Genomic DNA, 24,733 nt, shown 5'->3' on the forward strand with positions numbered 1-24,733 from the left:
TATCATCAAGTTCAAATTTACTGGGATATTCAAATATCTTTATCATTAGACATCATGACTTCATCCCTAGTACATCAAAATATAGTCTAAAACAATCACATAATTATTTTAAAACAAATTAGCAATGTTTGTATATGTTACTAAATACACTATATGGAGTGCCACAATAATGAAATATTGTTTTCATGTAAAATGCTTTGAACATATAATTCAGCTAAACATCAGGAATTCATTTTAACTTGAGGACATCACGTTCCATAAATAGATTACACTATGTAACAAATTTTGTTTCTGGATAGTACATGCTATTTTTTAATTGCTTATGTTGTAAAAGTATATAAAATGGCCTTATTCATTTCAAACTTTGCTTTTGTGACCTTGATAATGAAATTTACAAATTAACATATTTTCTGTGTATAAACAGGCAAATTTGCACATTTTCATTCACATAAGGTCTGAATAAAACAACATATGAATCAAGATTTACATGTATTTGTACTAAAGTTACACAAAAATGTTTAGAGGTGAGTAGTTTTTCTGAGATTTGAAACTGTAATGTAAATCACTTTCACATATCAGCCCCCAAATAAAGTCTCCTATCATGTTTTTGTTACACACTCCCAGGTCACAAAAGCGAAGTTTTAAGACAAAAATAGGTCTTTTCCATTTACTTTAGGCATAAGCAATTGGGAAATAACACTTTCTGCCCAGGAACAAGAAAAATTAAAAATTTTGTTACATTGTGTTATTTGTTTGTCTTATCTAGAGGTATGGCATGTGTTAAAAATATCCTTTTAAATACTTATTTAAATTAAAGCCTAGTCAGCTAGGTAAATTATGAAGGTAAAAATAAATATACAGACATACCATTCTGCAAAATTAAAACAAAACAATGATACCAGCTTACAGAAATGTGAACCAGAATGTCACAAGCTACAGAACTCCCTCTTAAAAACTAATCAAACAGTTTAAGTTAAAAAGAATAATATATTCACAAACATACTTCATATTTTTGTACTCTGCTCCATAGCAACTTTCACATCTATTAGGGTCTAGTGTTGGCTTGATAGCCTGAAAATACAAGTCATTCTCTATTATGTATAAAACTCTATATGTAAAAAGCATCCAAACTTTATTATCTACAAGAGAAGGTTTTAAGACTGTCTGAATAATAAATAATAGAAAAAGAATCTTTGAAATGTAAACTACAACAATTTAAGTCATTCTCAATTATGTTTTTTTCTAAAAAAAACAGTAAACAATCTAACATACATTTGTGAGAATAACGACAAGTAACACTGTCATTAAATGTGTGAAAAAAAATGTAACTTTTAAATTGATTTTATTAGGTTTGAAATTAACGAAGTTGAAGCAAGTAAATTAATGGAAGAACCATTAAAATAAATAATAGAAATGTATATAAAAATACTGTAGTATCAGAACAGTTTGTTTTCATAAATTATTAATTACTTGAAACAATTTATTACAAAGTTTTTCATATCTTGGATTCTTTCAGTGTTTTGTTGAATATGTTTACAACAGAGTTTTAATTTCATTGGAGCTACAAGAACTGAACAGCCTTCTATTTTCTATGTTACATAAAAAAACACATTCTCACCTTAGTAAATTCCTCAGATGCAGCCCCTAGTTCTGAAAATATAAACATTTCTAAATAATATGGTAGATTCATATTAAACACACTATACTTTTATACACTGTTTCCTAGTAAAGCATTTTAATTTGACTTACAAAAAAACTAGAGATAAAATAAAAAAAATAATGAAATCTCAGAAGAAAGGTTTAATGTTGATCATGACATATATATTATATGTAAAGATATGACATAGGTTAGGTGGGATCACAAGTTTAATGTTAATCAGGACGTATATATTACATGTAAAGATATGACATAGGTTAAGTAGGATCACAAGTTTAATGTTAATCAGGACGTATATATTACATGTAAAGATATGACATAGGTTAGGTGGGATCACAAGTTTAATGTTAATCAGGACGTATATATTACATGTAAAGATATGACATAGGTTAGGTGGGATCACAAGTTTAATGTTAATCATGACATATATATTGTATGTAAAGATATGACATAGGTTAGGTGGGATCACATAAGTTTAATGTTAATCATGACATATATATTACATGTATATTACATAATGACATAGGTTAGGTGGGATCACATAAGTTTAATGTTAATCACGACGTATATATTACATGTAAAGATATGACATAGGTTAGGTGGGATCACAAGTTTAATGTTAATCATGACATATATATTGTATGTAAAGATATGACATAGGTTAGGTGGGATCACAAGTTTAATGTTAATCAGGACGTATATATTACATGTAAAGATATGACATAGGTTAGGTGGGATCACAAGTTTAATGTTAATCAGGACGTATATATTACATGTAAAGATATGACATAGGTTAGGTGGGATCACATAAGTTTAATGTTAATCACGACGTATATATTACATGTAAAGATATGACATAGGTTAGGTGGGATCACAAGTTTAATGTTAATCATGACATATATATTGTATGTAAAGATATGACATAGGTTAGGTGGGATCACAAGTTTAATGTTAATCAGGACGTATATATTACATGTAAAGATATGACATAGGTTAGGTGGGATCACAAGTTTAATGTTAATCAGGACGTATATATTACATGTAAAGATATGACATAGGTTAGGTGGGATCACATAAGTTTAATGTTAATCACGGCATATATATTACATGTAAAGATATGACATAGGTTAGGTGGGATCACAAGTTTAATGTTAATCATGACATATATATTGTATGTAAAGATATGACATAGGTTAGGTGGGATCACAAGTTTAATGTTAATCAGGACGTATATATTACATGTAAAGATATGACATAGGTTAGGTGGGATCACAAGTTTAATGTTAATCAGGACGTATATATTACATGTAAAGATATAACATAGGTTAGGTGGGATCACAAGTTTAATGTTAATCAGGACGTATATATTACATGTAAAGATATGACATAGGTTAGGTGGGATCACAAGTTTAATGTTAATCAGGACGTATATATTACATGTAAAGATATGACATACGTTAGGTGGGATCACATAAGTTTAATGTTAATCATGACATATATATTACATGTATATTACATTATTACATAATGACATAGGTCAGGTGGGATCACATAAGTTTAATGTTAATCATGACGTATATATTACATGTAAAGATATGACATAGGTTAGGTGGGATCACAAGTTTAATGTTAATCATGACGTATATATTACATGTAAAGATATGACATAGGTTAGGTGGGATCACAAGTTTAATGTTAATCATGACATATATATTACATGTAAAGATATGACATAGGTTAGGTGGGATCACAAGTTTAATGTTAATCATGACGTATATATTACATGTAAAGATATGACATAGGTTAGGTGGGATCACAAGTTTAATGTTAATCAGGACGTATACATTACATGTAAAGATATGACATAGGCGAGGTGGGATCACATAAGTTTGATGTTAATCATGACATATATATTACATGTAAAGATATGACACAGGTTAGGTGGGATCACAAGTTTAATGTTAATCAGGACATATATATTACATGTAAAGATATGACATAGGTTAGGTGGGATCACATAAGTTTAATGTTAATCATGACGTATATATTACATGTAAAGATATGACATAGGTTAGGTGGGATCACAAGTTTAATGTTAATCAGGACGTATATATTACATGTAAAGATATGACATAGGCTAGGTGGGATCACATAAGTTTGATGTTAATCATGACATATATATTACATGTAAAGATATGACATAGGTTAGGTGGGATCACAAGTTTAATGTTGATTAAAACAACGACTTCAATATATGTTTAGTCGTCGATGCAGTCAAATAATAAGTTAACGGCTGCTACTTACTCTTTTCTTTTTCTGGTTTCTCTATTGGTTTTCCTTGAAGATCTAAACGTCTTTTATAAATATTATGTTCGACATTTATTTGTTGGGCTCCCGATACATCCATTGCATCAATACTAAGGTCTAGAAATAAAACAGTTCAGGCCTTGTTTAGACAATAATCATATATTTACCACGACACCCTCAATAATTAACACTGTGTACTGCCATTACCACTTGTACTGCTTCTAAAAATGTTTGCTACACAAGCTTGCAGAACAAAATTAAAGTAATTCATTATTAAATTAAAACATGTTCCATAACTCAATTCACATCTATATGACTCTCAAGATATCATGGTTCATCTTTGTGGAAATATTTGTGACATAGTTTCCAAAGTACAGTTGAACTTTACACTTTATTACAGTTTTTCTTATGTAGGGACATTCCCCATTAAGCATCAGAAGGTTACACTTTTAGTATTAGGACAAAAATGTATGAATGAGTTGAAAAATCTATACATCCTGCAACACATGTTCCACATAAATAGTACTTAAACAGATTTTATCTGTTTATTGTTATCCATTACCCAATTTTACAATTTATATTAGAAGGAAAAGCGAGTTATTATGACAAGGCTTAAAATTAATAGTTCTCACAGGGTATTAAGCAGATTAGTTTGGTTTGTTTTGAATTTTGGGTAACCTACTCGAGGGCTATCAGCTAGCCATCCCTAATTTAGCAGTGTAAGTCATCACCACCCTCACCAACTCTTGGGCTACTCTTTTACCAATTAATAGGGGGATTGACTGTAATATTATAATGCCTCCACGGCTGAAAGGGCGAGCATGTTTGGTGGGAGGAGGGTTCGAACCCGTGACCCTCAAAATATGAGTCGAGTGCTTTAACCACCTGGCCATGCTGGCCCACATTAAGTAGAAAAATGAAAAATTTCAAACCTTTTATAGAAAGGGATTCATGGAGTACTAATGGGTTAGTTCAGCACTGATAAAAAAAAGAGAAGTCTGTACTTGTTGTGTAACTAAGGAAAAAATGATCAGTAGAAAGTTTTGTTTTTTTCCCTTTTTTTATGTTATGGTGTATAACACAAGGTAATTCAGTTGTACCAGACTGTTTGGTGTGGGATTTTTTTGCATTGTCACCTAGCAACAAGTAGGATTTTGCTGTTTCATTTCAGTAGAAGCCCAAAGTTGTTGTTATGAACATCATGGTTGATCACAGTATCAGTTGTTTCCAACACACAATATTGAATTCAATTTGTATAGCTAAGAATTAAAATACTGACCAATCACAAAATTAGAAGGAAAGATTCAGGTTCAATGTGAATCAAACATTATTCAGCTGAAAATAAAGGTGGAAAAACTAATTATTGTGAACAAGTGATACGTAATCATAAACAAGTATTATGTAATCATTCTTAAATATTTGTTGGATGTCCATTCATTAGTATAAATTATTCAAATCCAAAGAGAAGGTGTAACAAAATGCAAAAGCAACTTGCTATTGTTTTTTTTACATTGCATAATACAACAAGTATTTTTTAAGTACTATTTTCACAGCTTTTAAATTATTATAAAACTATAACCAAAATGTGAGGATATGTAGGAGAAAGGCACATTATAACTGAACAAGCAAAAAATGTTGTACATTTGCCAAACAGGATCAGTTGTCATAGTTACCAAACAGCCTGGTGTTATTGAATTACTTTATATCATATACCATAACACAGAACTAAAAACAGTAAAACTGTCTACAAACATTTTTTGTTAATTACACAAAGTACACTCTTCTCTGTCTTTTGTTTTTTAATACCTTTGTTAAATCTTACATGCAAAATATATTACAGTTGGCTCTAACCAAAAATAAACAATCACAGCAGCCTGCAAGTCTGAATTTAATATATATACACTTACTGAAGTTTTATTCTCTTTCCTTAAATTTGGAACATTTCACTATGGCAGCTTGTGACATGGACCTTTTTTTGTTTGAAAGAACATTTTGTTACAACATTTAAGTTCTGTCACAGCATTATGAAAGGTTTTGTTACAAGTGTTTTATGTGATGAGTGTATTTTGTTACTAGATTTATTAGTACCTAATTCAAGTACCAGATGACACCACTTATCCTCTCTCTCTCTAAGAGATGACTAAAAGTTATTAAGTTACTCCTTACAACACATTGTAATACAGACACCATCTCCTCCCATAGCATTAAGTAATCTTTGAATTATCCCCAATTAACTGTACAAATTACAATATATTATATTTATTATTATTGTCACCATATAATTTAATATTTAAAAAACTACCTGCCATAAAATCAGTAATCAAAACATAAACTCCCATGTCACAAAAATGATATAAAAAGAATGTACCCATCACAAGTTGTCATAGTGACAATGAAGCAGTAACAAAATATTCATAACAGAATGTCCAGACCCCCTTTCCTCTAATATTTACTACTTTTGCTACTAGAAAAAAATTTTTAAGTTTGACAAGATTGTGTATAACACCTGTTTAATCCCCAAAAATGTTTTGCAATGTTGATTACTAAATCAAGACTTTAAGATATCTGTACATATAGACTTTAGAGGTTCCTTTTCAGACTTTTGCTTTTAGTGTTATGATGAGTTAAGTAGGCAAAACAAATTGCATAACTGTTTGTTTTTTCTAAATAAAACACCTTTGGTTAAATGCCTGTAATTTTTTTGGCTAAATTTGTATATTACTTACAACTACACGATATTCTAGGAAACACAACATCTATATTGATTCGAAGCTTTTCCCCACGTGATACATCCACAAACAGCTCTTCTGTCATTTCTGGAGTCAAGTAATAATTCAGTTCTGACAAGAATAATGTTGCCATTATTATTGCGCTAATGACCGTAACTGCAAGATACAAAAATAAAATATAAGAAAAGATTATTAATTATAGATGAGAGAATTTAAAATAAATAAATAAATTAGATAACAAGAACATAAAAAAACACTGATAAATTTCACTTATTAAATAAAAAAAACTGAGCACCAATATCATATTCATTATTACATACTTTTTAAATGCACAAGCATTCTTTAAGAACTAACTTATTTTTTAAAGATTATGCAAAAAAAACTTAATGTGATTACTGTGTTTCTAGTATATTACTTATTTTCTACTCTACTTACAATGTATACGATACTATTTTGTCTAACCATGGACTTTAGGCGATTTTATATTATAATTTATCCAATATATTTATTTAACTTTTTTAAGTCTTAAATCGTGTATATAGTACACAAAACTGAAATGCAATCAATATTCACTTGAATTTAAAATAAATTCACATGTAAACGCGAAGTCTTAACAATAGTTACCCTATTAGTATTATTATTTACTTTATCCGTTGCGTATAAGACAATGCTAAAAAAAATAATATTACATATTTCATTCACTTCCAACTCACAACTGTACATATACTGCTACTTGAGTCGCCAATTGTACTTACTCGTGGCCCCACTGAATGTTTTAACTCGAAAATCTTCTAACGTTTTCGGATACGCATCAAACTGCCGAATTTTTTCTAGCAACGAATTAGGTTGCATTTTGTCAAATTTTACTTTTACTCAGTTTACATGTATAAAAACACGTAAATCACATCAATAATTTAATTTCATATCTTGTTCGGTTTGACTCACCACTCATTCCCTATAAATACCACAGCGCTACCTATAAAATAGAGACGTCATTCTTCTTCATTGATAAATTTATTATTAAATTCTCTCCTTGCCCGTGTTTGGCAGGTTTGATTCCAAATTCCAAAACGGATAATCAAGTGGGTGTAAATGTTGTTAAGTAGTATATAGTTGAAAAGCGTGTGTTCTACATATGTATTTACGGCAAAGCTATACGACACTCATTTTGCACTACATATTTTGGTTGTTGACAAAATGTAATTAACTATGTGACTCCAGAAGAACAAGGAATAAATGATTTTCAAAGGACACTTTATTTCTATTTACATTAAATTATTTCTAGGATTTTCACAGGGTAATTTATATTTACGTAAAAGTGGGGCTGGAGACAAACATTTCTTAGTCACTTTTATTTTAGGTAATATCTAATATATTAATCTTTGACTGCTTGTTTGTTTTAAAACAAAGCTACCCGACAGGCTATCTGCCATGCAATGATCAAAACTTGGGTTTTAGCGATGTAAGTCTGTTAGCTTAGTACTGACGCACAGAGGAAACTTTCTTATTGACAGCCAAAGAACGTAATTTTAGTGTTAAATCACAAACAACAACAATAACAAATTTACTTCGTAAAGGTGAATTTAAATAATAGTTTAAGGTATTTGTAATGCCAAAATGTTTTGGAATTACTTGTTATCCGGTAGTCAGTGTTATGCTTAGAAACTTACAATGCTAAAATCCTGTGTTCGATTCCATGCGGTAGGCAGAGTGTAGATACTCATTGTATAGATTTACGCTGAAAACAACAATAACATTGGTATAACCTTGCGGTTGAAAATATGTGATCCGAAGCCGGATCCTTTTTGTCAGGTCCAACACAACTGTGAACATTATAATTACAAAAAAAGTAAAATAATTAACTTAACAGTTTTTGAATAAAAATTAATGTACTCTAACAGAAAGCGAAACAAGTGGGGTACTAAAATATGTGTTTTGCTACTCGTGTGCCTGGCATGGCCAAGCGCGTAAGGCGTGCGACTCGTAATCCGAGGGTCGCGGGTTCGCGCCCGCGTCGCGTTAAACATGCTCGCCCTCCCAGCCGTGGGGGCGTATAATGTGACGGTCAATCCCACTATTCGTTGGTAAAAGAGTAGCCCAAGAGTTGGCGGTGGGTGGTGATGACTAGCTGCCTTCCCTCTAGTCTTACACTGCTAAATTAGGGACGGCTAGCACAGATAGCCCTCGGGTAGCTTTGTGCGAAATTACAAAACAAACAAACAAACAAAGCTACTCGTGTAATCAAAGTGACAGAAGACACGTGCACTTAATGCTTTTTGTTTTAGATGCCTATGAGCACTCATTATCTACTTTTCTCTCATCTCTCTATTCAAATCTTTACTTCTATATGACTCATGGATTAAAAATGAACCTTGACTCCAATGCCATAGGAAACGAAAAGGTCTGTATATTTGCGGTTTTACACAAATATGCAAAACCTTCTTATTTATCTTTTGTTATACTTTATTATTTATGCACTTAAAAAATAACCTGAATATTGTAATTGTCACCAGATGACACTTGTTGTAACAGGAAAGCAGACTGAAAGTGTAGTGGCAGTTATGAACAGGAAGATACATACAGATGATTGTTAGAACTGATATCTAAGATGGGCTAATACTAAAAGTAATTAATATCTTTGATGGAAAGTATTATATTGAAGTATTTTATTCTATATTAGAATAAACATCTTAATTTTGTTTTCACCTTTAAGCAGTTATGATAGGGTCATTATTAGTTCCATATTCATTTTGTTCATGTAATGTATGCAAAAACAGTAATTCTGCGCGTAATTATTATCGCCCTAGTTCTCGTATTACAAATAATGGTGGATAAATTGGGCTCATTATTTGGAATAGCATTTTGTGGTGTGTTATCTTTTTGTGGTACAACGATAGCTATCCGACAACTTCTAATGAGATATGGTACCAAATGCCCTTCAATTCAGAACTGTTCCAAACAGCAACAGAGATCTACGCTTGGCAGAGGAAATGTGACAGTTAAAATTAATGCGAATTTACTAGAATGGATAGAAACGATACTTTTGGACCCCAAAGGTGTTACAGTATACTCAGAGACTCAAACTTTTTCGCAGGAAACTGTGCAGTGTTCTGATGCAAGTCATCCATGGAGTGAATCTCAAAAACAGCAAGACGAACATATGGGTTTTGCAAGTCTTTGTAATGGTTCCAGTAATTACATGAAAGAGGTCAGAGTGTTTGTTCATAATATATCTCACTATTATGTAAAATCATGGTATTTTCATTTGAGCCAGGACAAAGAATTTCCAGATGAAATTGGTGACATACTTGAAGATGTATTGTTTGCAGCAGGTACAAAGTTATCTAAATTAAATATTTCGTTATTACTTCATGAAATTTTGCTATGTTACCATCAGCATTTCTCAGTTTACCTCCAAGCTTTAGAAATGCTTTCTGAAGATGAGAAAAAGCAAAGGTTGGCTGACTATACTGCTTTTGACTCTAAGATTGAAGAAGCTATTCTAGTAAGTTTCTTTATGTTTTATACTGATATTAGGGACATAGTAATAAGCAAAATGATGGAAGATTATTTGAAAATTGAAGCTACTTTCACTTACAAAATATTTAAGAGCAACATTAACAGGTTAAACTATTTGAATATAGCTTTCAACATTGTTATACCTATTACAGGCCTTAATGTTTAACATTTAAGATGTATCTTTAATGTTTTTATGAATTGCTAGATATTTACCACTGCTGTTAGAAAACTTTACTGCCTTTGTATTAAAATATAAAATAGGTTCTGTCATGGATGGATATCCTGATATGCATAGATATTTATCATCTGCCCATTGTTCAAATGGAATTTTGCTGTGGTTTTACTCCTCAAATTTTGTGTAAAAGAAAAATGTAATTGATGTTATTTTGAAAAATAATTTACTATTTAATGGACTTGTGTGAAAAATATTAAAGAGTAAAAGTAATTGCTCAGTTCTTTTCCAAGGCTTGCCACAGAAATATTTAGCCTTACGAAGTTTTAATGTCAAGTATATTGTATCTTAGGATGGCTGGTATGGGTATTAACACTTTTACTAATAAAGCAGAGAACAATATTTTGACCTGAAGGTCACCTAGGAAAGCTTAAAGGTTGTTCTCTGTTTTATTAGCAAAAGTGTTAATACCCATACCAGCCATTCTGAGATGCATTTTTACTTCAAGTGGGTTTCTTGTCATCGTGAGTCAAGTATATTGCTTCTCTGCCAAATAGTTACAATACGGTTATGGTAGTTGCATGATTGTTGTTATTGTTTGTAGCTTTTCTTTTTTTTTGCAACCAGGTAATAATTACTAATTAATTTTATCATACATTTCTTATACCAATCAGCTGGGGCACCAAGAGAGCCCAAACAGGGATAGGGACTATTACTGTACTGATGTGGTTAGGATTAGACCCTGAGTATTCATGGTAGAAAGTTTGGTGGGATATCCACTTGATTGGGGTCAGACTTACTAGAACTTGAGCCATCTACATACATTGTTTTTAAGGAGGTGTTCAGATTTCATTAAATTTATGCACGCTCACTGAATGTTTTATTAATTATGTAGATATAGGCTATTTTACTTTTTTTTTCTTCTGTATGGTTCATATTATGTTATTTTATTACAATTATATTTTATTGTATGCTCTTCTCAGGCGTGCATGGCCATGTGGTTAAGGCATCGACTCCTAATCTGAGGGTTGTATGTTCAAATCCCTATTGCTCCAAACATGCTCACCCTTTCAGTCTTGGGGGCATTATTATGTGCATTCAATCCCACAAATAGACTGGTATTGCAGAGTCTGTTGTGATTCTAAATTATTGTTATTATTGACTTTTTTGTTTCTCTAATGTATTAAAATGTACATTCACATGAGATGCTGCAAATGAGATGTTTCTACTTTATGTCAAGTTTTTGGACAGTTTGGCATGTAATAATTGTAATTGTATTGTGAATACTGTTCAGACTGCACTGTTTACAAGTTTGTTTCTTGAGAGACCCCTAATGTTGAGAAGTACAGCCTGCAATGCTTGTTCTGTTTATTCTAATTATTTATCTTCTTTACCATGTGTTTCAAGTATCTGTTGTTAAGGGGGGTTGCAGTGTTGTGTTTTACATCCATCTTTTAAAGCTAACCGTGACAGTGTCAGTTTTATTTTGAAATAACTGTTTACTGACTGTTAAAGTTCTATTGGAATTATGAATTTTGTGAGAATGAAGCAGTGTTGAAGTGAAAAAGTAAAAACATTCACAAGTCAGTCAGAGTCCAGCTTTGAGCAAGTGATAAACCAAATTACATTGAAAGCACTTATCTTTGACAAGCCCATGAGCTCAGGTTTAGCTCTCAATAAAAGTGAGACCAAGGTTTCACTATCTGAGCTGTTAAATCTTCATGCTTCAACCAAGTGGCTTTTCACTTGGTTCTTTAAATATTTTCATTTCAAAAGATGCCCTAACCCTAGTGAAGACTCGTGGATCCAGGACAGTGTCTTATCGAATGATGTCTGTACTCTGTGATCACTAACTCTTGCTTTAAAACAAACTTTTATTTTGTTGCATTACTATTCATAAATACAGAGTTTTGAAAAAACTTGGCATTACTTTGAAGAAGCACAAGATGCCTATTTTGTGAAAAATTATAGTAAGACTTGAATGTGGTAATCAAATGGAGTCGATCACCAAATTTCTCTAAATTTTTATATATATTCAAGAATTTTTTTTTAGTGATGTTTTAATTGTGGAAAATTGCTTTAGGTTTTCTTTACATGAATTGAATTATCTATTTTTTGTTCTGTGTCTAAACAAAACTGTTTTTTCTGTACAAGTCTGTCTTTTTGTATTTTTCAATCATTTTTCGAAAATTTTTAGTCTCTTGTATTTGACTGTGAAAAGGGTTTGACAATTGTTTTATTGAAATAGAACCAGTTCATCATAACCAAATGCCAATTTTAAGCAACAAAGCTCTGAATTTTCGTAACAACGTGTAATTTTTTATCTTGAATTATCAAATGACCTACCTGATTAAGTCCTCACTTGAAAACAAACACTTTCTTGAAGTAATTTTCCTGACAAAATTAAGTTTTCTGTTTGAAACAAACCTAAAATTGCAAACAAACTTTTAAGATATCTTTAAAAAAGTAATAAAAAATAATTAAAAAGTATACTATATAAAAAATATTTGAGTGAGACATTGTCCGTATCTCAACACCCACAGCTTGTGTTGAACTGAACTGTGTGTTTATTCCAACACAATCCATTGGTGTGTACATGTGCGTAGGTATGTAAATAACATCTGTAACAAAAACATTGTGAATGTTAAAAACTTCTAAGTTATGGAAAGAGCCCAGCTGCCTAGAGTAGAAATATCAAACACGTGCGTCAAGTAAGAAGAAACAATGGAGGCAACCTTGTAATTTACTGTTACTTTTATTATTAAAGTAATATTATCAAACAATGTTTGAAATGTATCTCTTATCTTCATCCAGTAGAATGAAACACAAGTTAGAAGAAACAATTTGTGCACACAGTTGTAAAAGTTAACTAATAGTTGACCAATAGATCTTCACTTTTAGAATGAATGTAGATATTTTTTTTTGATGTTTTATTTCATACTTTGATTTTAAAGAATGTTCATGTCACTTTGTGGTTTTAACTAATCATAGTTTAAAATATAGGGTTTTGTTTAAAAGTAGGATCTTCAGTAGTGATGGGTTGTTACTGTGGTTTGATAATTAATTAAATTTTGGACATGTTAATCAGTTATCAAGCTGAAAATTAACTTATTACCTATGAAAATCAAATACATTAAACAGTGTTATAATCAGTTGATAAAACTTGCACTAAAATTAATTAATGTCATGAAAATATTCAACTAATCAAGGTTATTGTTTCTAATAGTTACAGTTTACAATTATGTTATTGGTCCAAGTAACCAAAATGTTGTTATGGTTTCTCATTATCATTTTGATTATTTCATGTTTGTTCAGCTAAACTGTTTGCTGTTACAACTGATAAAAATAACCAACTAATTACAAGAAGTGTTTCTAGATATTAATATTTTTGATTATTACAGTTACCCACATCAGTTGTTTTTACATGGGACTTAGATAATTGAAAATAGAGTTATAAAAAGTACACTGACTGACTTACTTATCACTAAAGGGTGGACTCACTTACTAAACTGTTTAACCTTTAATTCATTCAATATGGCATTTTTATATTGAAGGCAATCTGTTCCAAAGGCCAACCACCCCGTAGGAATAATAAAACTGAACATAGCTGAAGATGTTTCCTAGTCGTACCGTTCTCAAAGATAAGTGTGAAAAAAAATGATGCATCGACACTTTAATAACTTTTAACAATTTTAAACAGCTCAACCACAACTCTCTAATTTTTCTTTTATCAATTTTCAGAAGAAAACAATTTAAGAGATCTTCATCTGTCTTACGGCAATCCTTCCATTTGAGGTATCATCCCAACAGCTCTGAACTCTTTCTACTGATTCAGTGTCCTTTCTTAGAAGTCCAAGGTTGAATGCTATTTGAAATGAAGCCTAACCAGTGACCTATATAATGCTTGTTATATAGCTTGAAATTTATAGCTTGATTTCAATATTTCTGCATATATGACCTTAAATCCTAGTTACCATTACAACATCATATTGCGTGGATGGCTTACGAGATTGATCGAGTACAACACTGAGATCTCTTTTCTTTCATAACATTGGTAATGTTGTTCTTATCAAAATTTATATAAGTGCAAATTCTCTCTCTCTCTGTGTGGAATGTTCTTTTGCATGGTGCCACATTTCTAAAGCTACAAACTTCAAACCAAGGGTAAAGATACAACTTTGTACAAGAAGTACCACGGACTGTGCGGCCATGGCCTCAGAGCGTCGTTTGTGGCCACACATGGAAATGAAAGTGATAAATATTGGCAAACAGGATGACCAACTGGGTCCAAATCAAAAAGGCCAGATTTTTTGGTAATTTGTGTTCAAAAGGGCCATTGTTTATATCTCTTCTCTCTGTGAGGATAATCACTGCATCCATGATGACTTGTGTAAAAATGACTTAAAAACTTTATGGAGCCTCCACTTCTGCTGCCCCCCTTCATCTTTCTTCTACAACTAAAAGAGGGCATTACTTTCTCTCAAACATACAAACACACTCCCTCAACTAAATAGGCTTGCTTCAGCCATATCTATGGCTTTACTTGGGTGTACTTGTAAGAATCATCTATGTGATTACACAATTTTTGATATTGGTCAATTTTTACTTTTCTCATGTTGGAATAAGAAGCGAATAAGTTATTTATTTATTAAATGTAATTGTACTAAAGTTAGAATACAATAATAACACCTGACCACACGGCAGCAAATAATCTTACGTAGTTTTTCAGCTAAGCCTCTTACTTATATATAAAACAGTTCATAAAATTAACACCTAAATAGCCTCTAACCTTTCAATCCATGGACAGGGTAGATATGGACTATCCAGAGTGACAATTGTTTGATTAAAAGTATCAGCTGCAACTTAAAGGAATAAACAAAAAGAGTCCAGAAATTGACATTTGTACATTAACAGAGATTGGTTGAAAGGATAAAAGTGTATCGCTGGTTTAATGTCTTTATTTGTTATTGGTTTCATTAGGTTAAATTATTTTAATTTCATCCAAGTTTATAAATGTTTAAAATAACTTTAAAGAAAAGAAACCAGTACTTAAATATTTGTTATAATTCTTATTTATTTCTAGAAATTTGAAAATAGTATATCAGTTATACTTTCTTAGAGTCATAAATATATATATGCCACATCTGCATAATGGGCATTATGACCTATCCTGACCTTGGCATCACACAGTCATGTGAAAAAAAATTCCATCCAGTGGACAGAATCTTAAAGTAATATAATAAGAGACCATAATGACTGTGAAAAGTGGAAACAGATTTTCATTAGGTGATTGTTTTTGTGGGTTGGAACATCGATCAGTTAAGTTGAACAATTTTTAATTAATAAAAATCATAATGGTAATATTTTGTTACTTGGATTATTGGGAGAGGGAAAAACAATGATAACTGGATATACCAATTAATCAAAAACATCTGAGGTGTTTTTCACAGTGTTAATAATATCCTTTATAGTAATGTTATGGAATCTAGATTAACAGTTTTTTGGTAATTACCTCCATGCTCTTGGTACAGCCATATCAAGCATCATTATTTATGCTAATTGCTAAAGCTAATTTCACATGATGCAAAGCATTTTTTAACTAAGAGAATTTTATGAAATGTAGCAAGTTTATGCTTACAAGTTTGCAATGAATTATGAACAATAACTGTCTACCCGGGCTTAGCATGGCCAGGTAGCTAGCGTGCTCCACTCATAATGTGTAGGTCAGGGATTTGAATCCCCATCAGACCAAACATGCTTGCTCTTTCAGCCATGGGGGCATTATAATGTGACAGTCAATCCCATCATTTGTTGGTGAAAGAGTAGCCCAAGTATTGGTGATGGGTGGTGATGACTAGCTATCTTCCTTCTAGTCTTACTCTGCTAAATTAGGGACAGCTAGTGCAGATAACCCTCATGTAGCATTACTCAAAAAACAAATAAACAACTAAAACAAACTGTCCGCTTATAAGATTCAATTGGAAATTTGAGCTAGAAACTTGTAATCTATTTTTCTTAGCTTGACCAATACATATGTATATCTGCTTGTCCATTCACTTTATAGTTCTACTGGTCTAAATCAACCATCTGTGATATGAATGACAAAAACTAAACTAGTCTTCATTTACTCTTAGGTAAATTTGTGGTAAAAATCTTAGACCGATAGCTCACGTGACGCTTTACATATAGATATGCACAAAAATTTGGTCAAAATTGAATGTCTTGTGCTGAATAACTTTGCACACGTGGCTTATAGTTACACCAAATGAGACTCCTAATTGTAGGTTATAAATATTTATCAGGCTACCAAATTTGAAACAAAATCTGAAGGGTTATGTATATTTTTCTACAAATTAAAGTTTCTGTACTTCCAGTTGAAGGAAAAAAAAGAAACAAATTAATGAAGTTTGGAGATTTTATGTATTATGCATTTCTTAATGGAAATCTAGTATGTAAAATAAGGATCCAGTAGAGCATGTTCACTGAAAATGTGTGTTAGTTTGAGATATAGCAATAAACTATTACACCTTTTAATAATGTACCGTACATCCAGGAGGTTGTTTTTGCTGCCTGACGCACTACCGAGTGTCTTGAATTCGATTACTTAATTGTTTTTGTGACATTAATTGCTAAAGTAAGTGATAGTATATAATAAATTACTCCAATTAATTTCCCATCTACAAGATTCATTAGGATCTTAGTTTGTTATTTCCCATTTGTTGCTGTTCTCCGGTGTTTTGCTACTCCGTGTCTGATGTTACCAAAACTTTGTTGCTACTTTCGTGTGTTGCTACTTTCTGCTCATTGCTACTTCCACCTGGTGTTATTCTTCGCCTGTTTCTACAATGTGTTGGATATTATTCAAACTTTGTTGCTACTCTCAGTCAGTTGTTACACACTATATTTACTCTGTATCTGTTTTTACCATCTCTGTTACATACTGTCAGTTGTTACAACCAGTATTTTTTATTCACTGTCTTTTGTTGTTCTTTATTTTCTGTAAACCCAGACTGGAGTTTTAGATAAACTGGTTGTGCAGCTGAACTCTGTGAAGGGTAGATCGAAGTACTTGTCATAAAAACAGATGAAGCTTCACTTGTGGATCTCAATGTGGTGATGTAATAGGTGTGTGAAGTTATGTTTAATTATTTTCAGAATTGTGTAGAAGAAATTCTATGAAATGAATTTACAAAGTCATTATTTTGTTTATCACAAATAATAAGAGATACATTTTATGTCTGGATCAACTTCTGTTAACTTTTACGAGTCCTTTCCAGATCATAAATGGTTTGTAGAGCAGCTGTAAAAGCTGCCCACTGTTGTGGTCTTCTGCCCATTCTTAAGTACAAGTTCTATCCAGGTTTTTTATTTTCATATCACACTCTATTGTTCTATGCCAAGTATCTTTCAGTGTGCCTCTGGTTAAGCTTATATAGCATTAGAAGTTTAGTAGTGTATCATGATTGTCCATGCTCTCATGAGTGCAATAAAGATGTTTGGTCTCAGTCATAATGTACCTGTGTATTGATTTGGTTGAAATGAAAGTAAAAAAAACAAAATCATTTTAACCAACTAGTGTATTTTGATATTTGAAATTACTCAAAGTTAGTTTATGGCTCATTTAATATACAGCTTCAGTGGTGTTTATTTCAACATGAATTTCTAATTATTTAGTAGTTTAACATTTTGGAAGTTGAGGTAAAATACTGAATAATAAGTCCTAGAATCTGCTCACTAAATTCCACCAGTGATTTTTAAGTTATACAACTGTGAATTAATTACAACTTTTTTTTCAAGGGTTTATAATAGCAGACTGGTGTCATATTCTTGTTTAGTTCTCAAATTACATCCCATAATATTCATTTGTGTTAAGAACCTTAGTGTGGTATGATTGGACAGTATTTATTGCAGTTAACTAGATGTTTTATGTACTTTGTATTAATATAATGTTTGTAGTGTTTCTGTGTATAAATGCATTTTGGAAAGCTGTCCAAAATGTTGTATTTGTACAAGTTTTCTGCAGTTTGTAATACTGATAAAATCAAGTACTTCTGATATATACAGTGCATCTATAGATATAGACTAAAACTGTAGTATATATTGTACTGTTTCAGATGTCCTTAGCTGTTGTGGGATTACAATAATTTCAAAAAGCTGTCATTTTTTATGGTTTTATTTTGTTACCTTTTGAAAGAACAAGTGCTAATGTACAATTATTAAGATGTTTTAATATGAATTTGTTATAAGGAATATTAAGACAGTTTGTATTTATTACTCAAGTTGAATGCAAAGAAATGTTGTTATTGTTGTTAAATATTTAGCCAATCCACTGACAGCAATGAAACATGTAGATGCTGGAGAAACAGCCAATGGGATTACAGGTATATATACACAGATATGCTCTGTACTGATTTACCTAATACTTTTTTTTCAGGTAACTCATGCAGCTGTGTTAAATCCAGAAGCAGAACACAGTCATCTTACAACACTCAGCACTGGAATAGTTAAGGTCCTTGCTCCTCCAGATGTCCTCTGCTGTCCTCTCGTCTGCACTATTCTGGTTGATATAATTGCTCACAAAGTTCTTCTTCCTTTAGTCAATCATCTTGGAGATCCTAACTGGTTAAACTGGTTTATCTTTACCATTTTATCAGAAGAAACAACACCTAAAGAAACTTCTAGCATTAGGAAAAGAGACTTTGTGGAGACGACAGGCAATAAAAACTTTGTGTCTGATGATCACCATTCATCATTCTCTTACAAATCTATTCCCAGATGGTATGTAGACCCAGATGCTGTTAGTCAAGGAACTGAAGAAACAACCAGAGATTCTTATAATGTAAAATTACACTTGAACTTAAAAAGTGGTACAGCTAATAAAACAGATCTTATGGATTTACATTCAGTGGAAATTAAGCCATATATTAATTCAGGGCAAGGAGTTAGCCACCAAGATGATACTGATGATGAGAGTGAATGCCGAGAAGTTCGACTGAAGAACATCAAAACTAGTCCTGGAGTGATCACGAGGGAATCGAGTTCTGAGTGGGAAGTCTGGAGCATGGATGTTTCAGAACAAACCGAAAAATACCCACTCAATCTTTCGCCAGGGAGATCTGGTGTGAAGCCTGGCATGCCAATGGTTTTATTAACATCACCAGATGAGAAAAATCAGCCTGTTTTAGTTGAACCTATTATTTCCCGAGCCCAGATTAAGAGGTCTAAAAGTCTTGATATAATTTCTCAGGTTATCCCTCGTCTTACTCAAGTTCTTCCATTTCGTGGTGGTAGTACAGATAATGATTGTGAAAAGTACACACTAAAGAAAGGTAATGCTAATTCACTGCCCAGAGCCAAGCAAGGCATCTCCCCACAGAAAGAAAGAGTAGAAATAGAATCCACAGAACTTGCCAGTGAAGCATTAGAGTCGGATTCTTTATCAAGCCTCTTCACTGATATTTGTATAACAAACACTGAACAACAACAGGAACCAGGAAGAGGACCTTTCACTCTCTATTGCATTCAGGTAAGAAAACGGTGAACATTTTTATTAGCTGTAATAACACTCGTGTATATGTATATATATATATATATATATATATATCACTGTATAACAACCTTCAAATTTAAATGTAATATTTGATAAGGTAACACTGCTGTTTATATAAGTAATATATCATTCAACAAAATATGAAAACCTGCTTGCATTTTCAAGTGTAATAATTCCAACAGCATTGTATATTTATTAAATTTCTCATATTGCTAAGATAATATATCACAGTAATGAGATGTAGCGTAACAGACAGAATTATAACAACTTAGAAAGAGTTATAATAATCTCAACAAAATTGTATATTTTTAAGTAAACTTCTCTCTTTATCAAAAGTCAAGTAATAGATCACAGTACTGAGAAACAATGTAATGTGTAGATTTCTCACAAGTAAGAAACAGCATATTACACAGAATTGAGATATGATATACCTCTGTTCACATAGGAGGTTTTATTCATGTACTACCTTCTATATGCAAAAATTTTTACTCACTACTGGCCATGATATTCCAACATATCCTCACATGCTGTCACGTGTGGTAACTGCATGATAGAATTCAAAGGAGTTTATTACAACTCTTCATCAGTAGGAGTGCAACACAACTCTTGATACAGCTGGCTCCCTCTATACAGCTTTATTCAACTTCTTGATTTGCATTCACTGTGTTTAGATATGTTTGCTCGAGCTTTACTCATAAACTTTCTATCAGTTATTTACTTTTCAAGAACTTAGTTTATTGTTTGCTACACTTTAGTTCTCAAACTTTAATGTAATTTTTGTATCATTCAAATTTTTTTGTATTTTTTAAAACTCCTTGTGTGCATTTTTGTTTTACTGTTTCTCCTCTTAGTTATTATGAATTCAAAGTTTAATGTGACAACTATTATTACTGCTGATCCTGGAGCAGTTATCCATATTTCATCTATAAGGGTTTCAAGTCCACCACTATCAGTGGAAGACATTATGGTCTTTGTCTGCTGAAAGTTTTCTACTCATATGCAGGCTTTAGCTTTGCCTGTAGACTATCCTCTCATGCCTAGTTTAAGGGTACATGAAGAAAGTTTACAATGATTTTGACAGTGGTTCCTCCCCCATTCTATGCTACATTGTCACATTTACCTCCAGTGGATGCATCTAGGCATCCTTCTCCTGTCTTGGAGATAATCAGATTTATTGTGTTTTGTCCTTGTCTCTAATTTCCTATGATTCCTTTTCTTACTTTCTAAGTGGAACACCTTTGGGCCAGTTTCTTGTTATACCCCATCACTGGATATTGGGTTTCATGCCAGTAGGTTTACAGACTTTCATTTTGGAGTCAGTATGTCTGAATCCTCATTAAAACTAGTGTCAGTATGCCTGAATCCTCATTAAAACTAGTGTCAGTATGTCTGAATCCTCATTAAAACTAGTGTCAGTATGTCTGAATCCTCATTAAAACTAGTGTCAGTATGCCTGAATCCTCATTAAAACTAGTGTCAGTATGTCTGAATCCTCATTAAAACTAGTGTCAGTATGTCTGAATCCTCATTAAAACTAGTGTCAGTATGTCTGAATCCTCATTAAAACTAGTGTCAGTATGTCTGAATCCTCATTAAAACTAGTGTCAGTATGTCTGAATCCTCATTAAAACTAGTGTCAGTATGTCTGAATCCTCATTAAAACTAGTGTCAGTATGTCTGAATCCTCATTAAAACTAGTGTCAGTATGTCTGAATCCTCATTAAAACTAGTGTCAGTCAGTATGTCTTAAAACTAGAATCCCTCATTAAAACTAGTGTCAGTATGTCTGAATCCTCATTAAAACTAGTGTCAGTATGTCTGAATCCTCATTAAAACTAGTGTCAGTATGCCTGAATCCTCATTAAAACTAGTGTCAGTATGTCTGAATCCTCATTAAAACTAGTGTCAGTATGTCTGAATCCTCATTAAAACTAGTGTCAGTATGCCTGAATCCTCATTAAAACTAGTGTCAGTATGTCTGAATCCTCATTAAAACTAGTGTCAGTATGTCTGAATCCTCATTAAAACTAACACTTGGGCTTATCATTAGTCTGGGTTTCCTTTTCTGGACTTGCAGTAATTGGATTCTGTTCTATCTTTGTGGAGTTTAGATTCAAATACTTCAGTGTCATTTTCCCAATGTCAATTCTCCTGTATCCAGCTCACCTTTTCCTACCTTCTTCATTTCCTTTCCTGATTAATGTTTTGTTTGAGGCCCTTCATCATTCTTCTGAGAGATTCTTGGTGGAGCTCTGATTTTTCCACTCTTGAACAGTTTTTCTCTTTTATTCATTCCCTCCAAGCACGGCTTCTCCGTTCTTGGGATCTTTCAGGCTGGAATGACCTTTTGTCCCAAGACCTTTTGCCCCAATCTCTGTACAAGATTTGCATATGGCTCCTTTCTTAAGGCAAGATGTCTGTGGGGTTTTCATGACTCATTAGATTTCATAGCTGATCTATCTTATTAGCTTACCTCCTTTTCCTCGTTGATTTCCCATTTGTCTCAGACTTCTCCTGAACATATTCATATGTCTCATCCCATTCTCTCTTTTACTCATTTCTGATTTATGGGTCTCTAAGGTCAACTGTTGGTTTTTCATTGATGGCTTCAGTGCCCTGGCTGTCTCAATCACTAGATGGTATGGTGTGTACAGCTCAATTGAGATCTTGGCTTTTGCATTTTGCCACTGTGTAGGAGTCATTTACCACGGGCCATCAGGTTTTGTGGATTCTCTCGGAAGGGCTCCTATCTCCTTCTCCCTCCTTGAGAACCAATTTACAGTCAGCATCTGTCTGAATTAGTTCTGTACCTTCTTCACAAAAGTGCTATTGAGTGGGTGGATCCTTCTCAAACAGTTTTCTTCTCCCCTTTGTTCACCACCTTGTCCAAGAAGACTGGATACTGGCACCCTATCATCAATCTTTCATCCTTGAGCCACTTTCTCAACTTTCCTTGATTCACCATGGAGCCATATCCATCTCTTCAATGGGTTTCACTCCTACTTTGTGGATGATGATGAGAGATATCCTAGATGCTTACCTTCATATTCCCATCCCCCTAGCATCCTGGCATTTAATTAATTTTGTCCATCAGAGTTGTGTCTACCAATTCTGAGCTATTCTGTTCAAGCTTATTTTGGCTCATTACATTTTGTGTTGGGTGTTCAAAGCCTTTATCCATCTTCTACAGAGGTCTTTGTTTCCACCATTTTTACATTGATGACTGGCTGTTTCTTGTGCCTTCACACTGTTTCTTCTTTCAGAAGCTGCTCAGGTGGGTTGGTTAGGCAAAGTGGAGAAGTCCTTTCTCTTCCCCACTCAGTATATCAAGGTATTTTCAATTTCCATCTCAGCCAAATCCAACTTTCTCTCATTTGCCTGCAACTTCTGGTATCTCTGGTTCAGCCTATTTTCTCCTCTCCTTCTCTAACTGAATGACAGATTCTATCACTTTTGGGAAGGTGAGCTCCTTTAGAATCCCTAATTTCCCTTGGTAAAGCACACATGAAACCAACCTTATCAGTGAGCTTTACAAGATAAGTGGAACCTTCTTTGGGATCCTTGTTTGCATGCCCTTATCCATCTGTCTTTTTTTTCATCTTGAGGTACATTTATTCATGGTTGGGGTGCATATCTGGACACACAGGATATTTTTGGCCATTGGTCTGGTAGTGGATTCATATCTGCATACCAATCTCTTATAACTGCTCATTGACCAGAATTAGGCAGTTATAATCCATTCTTACAACAATATTGTCTTTACATCACTTGGTAGTGGTTTCTTTGTTTCTGTGCACTGGACCACCTGTTTCTGGCCCACAGCCATCACATTCAGCTGTTGGCCTGACATATACCATGTGTCCTGAATCTCTTTGTGGATTGTTTATCACACCCCCAAAAAGATTTTCCCAGTGGAGTGGTTTCTTGACAAACAGATAAGGTGTTTGGTTTGTTGTATTTTGAGGGCAAACTTACCTTTGCTCTTGTACATTTTTTACCTTTATCCTTGTTTCAGTCCAGGTTGACTTGCATATCCTGTTTGGACTCTGCTGTTATGTGTTTTGTACTGCTCTCTCCCATGGTTCATGTTCCTGTTTGTTTATTCCTTGGAACCTTTCCCTTTCTCATGATCTTTCTCCTGTTACCCTTACAGGTTAGATTTGTCAGCTGATTCATCTAGCTTATTCTTCTCTTTCTCCTCGCATAAAATCTGTCATCTTACTCTGGTTGCCTCATTTTGTTGTCCTTTAGAAGATGTAGTCATGCCACTATGTGGACCAACCACTTCTCCTACATTTATTTCATATTATATGCATCATCTGGCCATTTTATGATGTTAACATTTACCTCCTGACACCAATTTTACCTGTATGGCTTCTTTATGAGTGGGAAGGTGCTTTTTTTTTTTATACCTTTTTGTTTTTCTTACATATATAGGTCCAGCTTAGTTATGCGTGTTGCAAGACCATTTATACTTATTTCTACACCTGCATCATATTCAACCATGACTCAGTGCTGACATCAATGATCAATGGCTCACAGTGCTGAGTGAGTTGCATCAGATCAATGACTCACAGTGCCATTCAGATCAATGGATCACAGTATTGTTGCATCATACAACCATTCAGACCAATGACTCACAGTGCTGAGTTGCATCATACAACCATTCAGACCAATGACTCACAGTGCTGAGTTGCATCATACAACCATTCAGATCATTGACTCACAGTGTTGAGGTGGGGTGTTCTGCAAGACTGCTTATAAGTTTTACAAACAGTATTTGCATCATGAATATAGTT

The 24,733-nt window shown here is 33.0% G+C and overlaps 2 protein-coding genes across 4 annotated transcripts in view; one reads left to right on the forward strand and one right to left on the reverse strand.

Annotated features, from left to right (window-relative positions):
* The window catches only part of LOC143246665 (endoplasmic reticulum-Golgi intermediate compartment protein 3-like), a 71,486-nt gene extending 63,814 nt beyond the window's left edge, over window positions 1-7,672 (reverse strand). For both annotated transcript variants that reach the window (XM_076493736.1, XM_076493735.1), the window contains exons 1-5: window positions 7,449-7,672; window positions 6,691-6,849; window positions 3,962-4,081; window positions 1,619-1,650; window positions 1,004-1,071 (exon numbers count right to left, since the gene is read on the reverse strand). In XM_076493736.1, coding sequence (XP_076349851.1) covers window positions 1,004-1,071; window positions 1,619-1,650; window positions 3,962-4,081; window positions 6,691-6,849; window positions 7,449-7,545 — 476 coding nt within the window. In that variant the 5' untranslated portion in view covers window positions 7,546-7,672. The remainder of the gene's footprint in view (window positions 1-1,003; window positions 1,072-1,618; window positions 1,651-3,961; window positions 4,082-6,690; window positions 6,850-7,448) is intronic.
* Window positions 7,673-9,218: 1,546 nt separating this feature from the next.
* Window positions 9,219-24,733, forward strand: part of LOC143246659 (sorting nexin-19-like) — a 47,933-nt gene continuing 32,418 nt past the window's right edge. The window contains exons 1-2 of one of the 2 annotated variants that reach the window (XM_076493719.1): window positions 9,219-10,198; window positions 18,819-19,910. In XM_076493719.1, coding sequence (XP_076349834.1) covers window positions 9,455-10,198; window positions 18,819-19,910 — 1,836 coding nt within the window. In that variant the 5' untranslated portion in view covers window positions 9,219-9,454. The remainder of the gene's footprint in view (window positions 10,199-18,818; window positions 19,911-24,733) is intronic. The other variant, XM_076493720.1, reaches the window with a different exon arrangement.

This window comes from Tachypleus tridentatus, chromosome 3, assembly GCF_004210375.1.
Source record: "Tachypleus tridentatus isolate NWPU-2018 chromosome 3, ASM421037v1, whole genome shotgun sequence".
Classification (NCBI taxonomy): Eukaryota; Metazoa; Arthropoda; class Merostomata; order Xiphosura; family Limulidae; genus Tachypleus; species Tachypleus tridentatus.